The sequence below is a fragment of the Plectropomus leopardus genome, unplaced genomic scaffold (genome assembly GCF_008729295.1).
Source record: "Plectropomus leopardus isolate mb unplaced genomic scaffold, YSFRI_Pleo_2.0 unplaced_scaffold27623, whole genome shotgun sequence".
NCBI classification, from domain to species: Eukaryota; Metazoa; Chordata; class Actinopteri; order Perciformes; family Serranidae; genus Plectropomus; species Plectropomus leopardus.
In genome coordinates, this window is record NW_024630072.1 from 1 (window position 1) to 4231 (window position 4231).

Consider the following 4231-nt stretch of genomic DNA (forward strand, 5'->3'; position numbering starts at 1 on the left):
CTTTACCTGGAAGGCCAGTTTGGATCGTATCCTGCTGCTGATCTGGTGGATGACCTGCGCGTTGAGGCTGCCACTGTTGTCCATGTCTCCCACCATGACTGGAAAAAACTGAACATAAAGAGCTTTTATTTTACGGTTCATATATAGAGAATATAGAAAAGCCTCACAGATGAGATACACGGTGACTTTGGCGCAGTGTACCTCCGCTGGACCCATCTGCTTTGTTCCAACATATGTAGCACCGAACCTGTAGGTAGAGTCTCCCATGGTGCTCAGCAGCACCGTGTGATTCACCTGTAGGAGATTTACACTATTAATAATAATGATAATAAAAACAACATTAATAATAATAATAATAATCTTCATTTTTATAGCACCTTTTTTACACAAGAAAAGCAGCACAACACACTTGACAGTAAAAACAGGCCAGCAAGGCAATTAAGCATTAAAAGATATTCAAAAACAGTTTAGAACAAAAACTGAGAGCTTAAAATCATGAGATAATAATTCATAAAATCAATTAAGATAAAACATTTCAAAAGAATTGCAGAAATCTGAATGGTAAAAAGACAAGTTTTAGAAAATCAGAGCTAATTAAACACTAGCGTGGACAGATGCGTCTTTTAAAAATATTTAATGAGCTGGCTTGTGTTAGATGCTTTGGGGTGTAATTAAAGAAGGCTGCATCCCCGTTTTTCTTTTTCGGCTGTTGATGGGAACCTCCGATAAACCAGCAGCAGACGATCGCAGTGTTTGTGGAGGTAAATGGTTCACTGGGAAGTTAGCAATGTAGCTTTGTTTGAGACCAGTTTGAGCTTTAAATACAAGCAGGAGGACCTCGAAATTCATAAACTCTAAGTGTAAAAGGAAGCCACGGCAGAGAAACACTGATCTAATGTGCTCTCTCCTCTTTATTTTGGTTGATATCTGAGCTTAAAATGATTCTTTGATTGCAGATCAGTTTATTTGGTAGCCTCGCTCAATTATCAGACTTCTGAGAGTGCATCGGATTTTCTCCAAACTAAAAACTTTGAAAATGTAGTCTGGCTTTATTTTGTAGGTACGTTTGTGAGTTGATCATGTAAACAGGGCTGATTTGTGTTTGTAAAAATTTCTAATATAAAAAGAAACTTAACTGACCTGGAAGTGGTTGCTAAGGCCCTTGTTGACAACTAGCCTGACGCCTTCCATCTGCATGGGGAAAACCTCTGAGAGGAAAAACACGGACGCAGTTAGATGCAGAAAAGACACAGAGGGAAATCTGGTAATACGGGTAAAGAGCTAGAAATTATTTCACAAGAGTGTGACTCCTTCAATCTTGACTCAAATGACCTTCTTCAGTTACCTCCATTTACCTTTGCACTTGCGATGACACTCATCAAAAGCACCCGGGTTAGGCAAAGGTGTTTCGGCCTCCTGCTCCTGTCCCGAGGCGGCCCCGGCAGGGGGGATTACGGGGGACACCGGAGGCATCCCAAAGCCAGGCGGCACCGTCAACCCAGGAGCAGCAGCAGCGCCGCCGGAGGCAGGTGGTGCAGGGTTGGGGGAGCTGGCAGCCAAAACACTGCCCATCCTGACAGAGAGAAGTTACGGGAGAAAACAAGCGAGAGGGCGAGTGACGGAGTTAAAACCAAGAGAGAGAATTTGGCTGCAGGTACGTCAACACAGGAGATAATATTCAAGCAACATGTTCAGAGCTGCTACAATTGAACATCTGAGGGTATTAGTGGCTGTCACACTTTACCAGGGCTCCTACAGCTTAAGGCAATTTGGATTTATGACTTTTTAAGACATTTTAATGCCACTTGTTATTAAATTTAAGACCTATTTTACAGTCGCCAATATAAAAGAAAAAATGTACTGACATTAATAACTAGGTTATGAAAAGTTGTTCTTCTGACTCCTTTGTGTTCATGTGCTTTGAGGTTGTAAACTGGGAGGCTACAAAGACGATGGGCTGCATTTAATGTTAACAGCATTTAAACAAAAGGTTGATAACTGTTTCTGGTTTATTTATATTCTGTGAGTTATTTTATTTTATGTCTTTAATAAATTTTACATTTTTATATATGTGTATATATTTTTTTTTATCTATGTTAGCATTAATACATGAATACCATATTTCATGATACATGTAATCACAAATTGATATTTAATACCTAAATTAATTTTTAAAACGATCCTTACCATTAGCCAAACACTGGCTTTTGCCCGCCATGTTTATGCATTTATGATGTCAAGTCTGCAACTCCCCCTAACCAACCTAACCCTTATAAAATACCGTTGTTATCAATGTTAGTATACTTGCATGGCATGCTTTATAGTTAAAAGTTTGCTTGCTTGTTACAGCTAATAGATGCACATACTAAAATGTGCTACTACTAAAAGTAAATGATAGCTACTAGGAAGGAAATTACAAAATATGTAATTTTTTACTGTCAATTGTTGACACCGTTTCCATGTTTCCCAACACTTCTACTGCCCTGAAACGTCTCGCAAACGTCATAACTTGGCAACTTGAGTATTACCAAAATTTCCCACTTGTAATTATGACTTTGGAGGGCCGTTCATGGAGTTTTAACTCGTAAACATCAAATAAAATCAAACCAAACTCTATTTATAGAGCACTTTTCATACGTTAAATGTAGCACACAGTGCTTTACAAGTTAAAAACATAAAAAACCAAAACAAAATATATGAACCAACCCCCCCCTTTCCTGGCCCACCCATCCCCCAGAACAAAAACAGAAAAACAACATTAAAAAGGCACAGAACAGAATAGCTTTGGATAAGAAACATGACTGAGCGCAGACGACTAAACTGAGGAAACGCCATCAGAAATGTGATATTTCTGAGGAGCAGGTGAAGGCAGCACCAGACCCACCCTGATGACATCATGGGGGTTATTCGCTCATAAATTTAAAAAACCTCTCCTCAGAGCAAAAGAAGACATAAAGCTGAGGCACAGGCCTCAGACTGAGTAAAACCTCCTATTCTGAGTAAATTGACGTACATGTGTGTAACCGGCGGATTAACCCTTTAACCTTTCACACAGCTCATGTTCATTCATAGAAAGTCAGAGCAGCAGCGGCTAAACGGCTGACTAATGACAAGAAACCATAACGTTATATAACAGAGAGAAGTAAGAAAACAGTGACCGCTGAGTGTTTTATTTCGACAGATGTTTCTAATGTTTTGAATAAATCTGCTTCACCGACAGACCAGAGTGAAAAAGTTAGCTAAGCTAGGCTAGCTAGCGTCCAACCAGCAGCTGACAGCGTTTAAAACAAGCGGTTGCTGCTGCCGGAGGAAAACAAAGAGCGCTTTATGAGACTTCGACTGCTGGAAAAAACAGCTCATGTGCCCATTTATTTCTAGTTAAACGTCTTGTTTTAAAAAACAGATGCTAACGGCGGCTACTCACGTTGTGATTTCCAGAGGACGATGCAGCCGGAAGTTGAATCCGGTGGCACCAAAGAAGAAGACGAGAATGCCGCTGGGTCCCGCCTGTTTTCTCAGAGTGCATTCTGATTGGATGATGGACCATAAGGCTGAGTAATGATTGGCTCAAACGCCTGTCAGCAATTTTATGTGTCTGACGAATCGAAGGCGTTTTCAGTGCCAATGACATCATGCCTCTACTCAAACACGATTGGCTAATGTATATGCGGAGGGGCGGGCTTTTTAAATCTGAGGTTGCTGATTGGCGGAGAGCCTCGCCGGGCCGCAGAGAGCAGAGCCGGTGTAGTAAAATGTTATGTAGGAAAACCGTCAAGGTCAAATAACAGCCCGAGGGTCTGCAGACAAAGTCATAACGTCCCAAAATACTCTTGTTTATTTTTAGCTGACACACAACAGCGCCTCTATCTTTATCCAGCCACAGTTAAACACAGCAGCAGCGTTCAGGGGCCAAAGAGCCCAGATGTTTTCACTGTACAGTGTAAGGAGGAACCAGTGTGCACACCTGCGGTTCAAGGTGACATAACTGACTTACAATCAGTATTTTATATTGTACATACATGAGGCATATTCATAAATAATGTTATTCAAAGTCAAATATGTGAAATGTTCAGATTGGATTTAATCATATGGTCCCTTTAACCCTTCAAACCCATCAGTTTTCTTGTCCCTTTTGCAAGTATTTAAACCTTTGAAATGTGTTGTCTTTCAAAACATGGACATAACAGGCAATCAGCCACTTGGCATGATATGTCCCTCCTATTAAAATTAA

At 40.5% G+C, this 4231-nt stretch overlaps 1 protein-coding gene across 1 annotated transcript; it reads right to left on the reverse strand.

The window, feature by feature from the left end:
• Positions 1 to 6: 6 nt before the first annotated feature.
• LOC121937844 (mitochondrial import receptor subunit TOM40 homolog) lies at positions 7 to 3444 on the reverse strand (the record flags this gene model as incomplete). Its single annotated transcript, XM_042481146.1, has 5 exons — positions 3425 to 3444; positions 1356 to 1573; positions 1141 to 1208; positions 202 to 294; positions 7 to 108 (listed from the first exon to the last, which is right to left on the reverse strand). Coding segments are annotated over exons 2-5 (480 nt in total), but the record flags the coding sequence as incomplete, so codon positions are not given.
• Between the last annotated feature and the right edge of the window lie 787 nt (positions 3445 to 4231).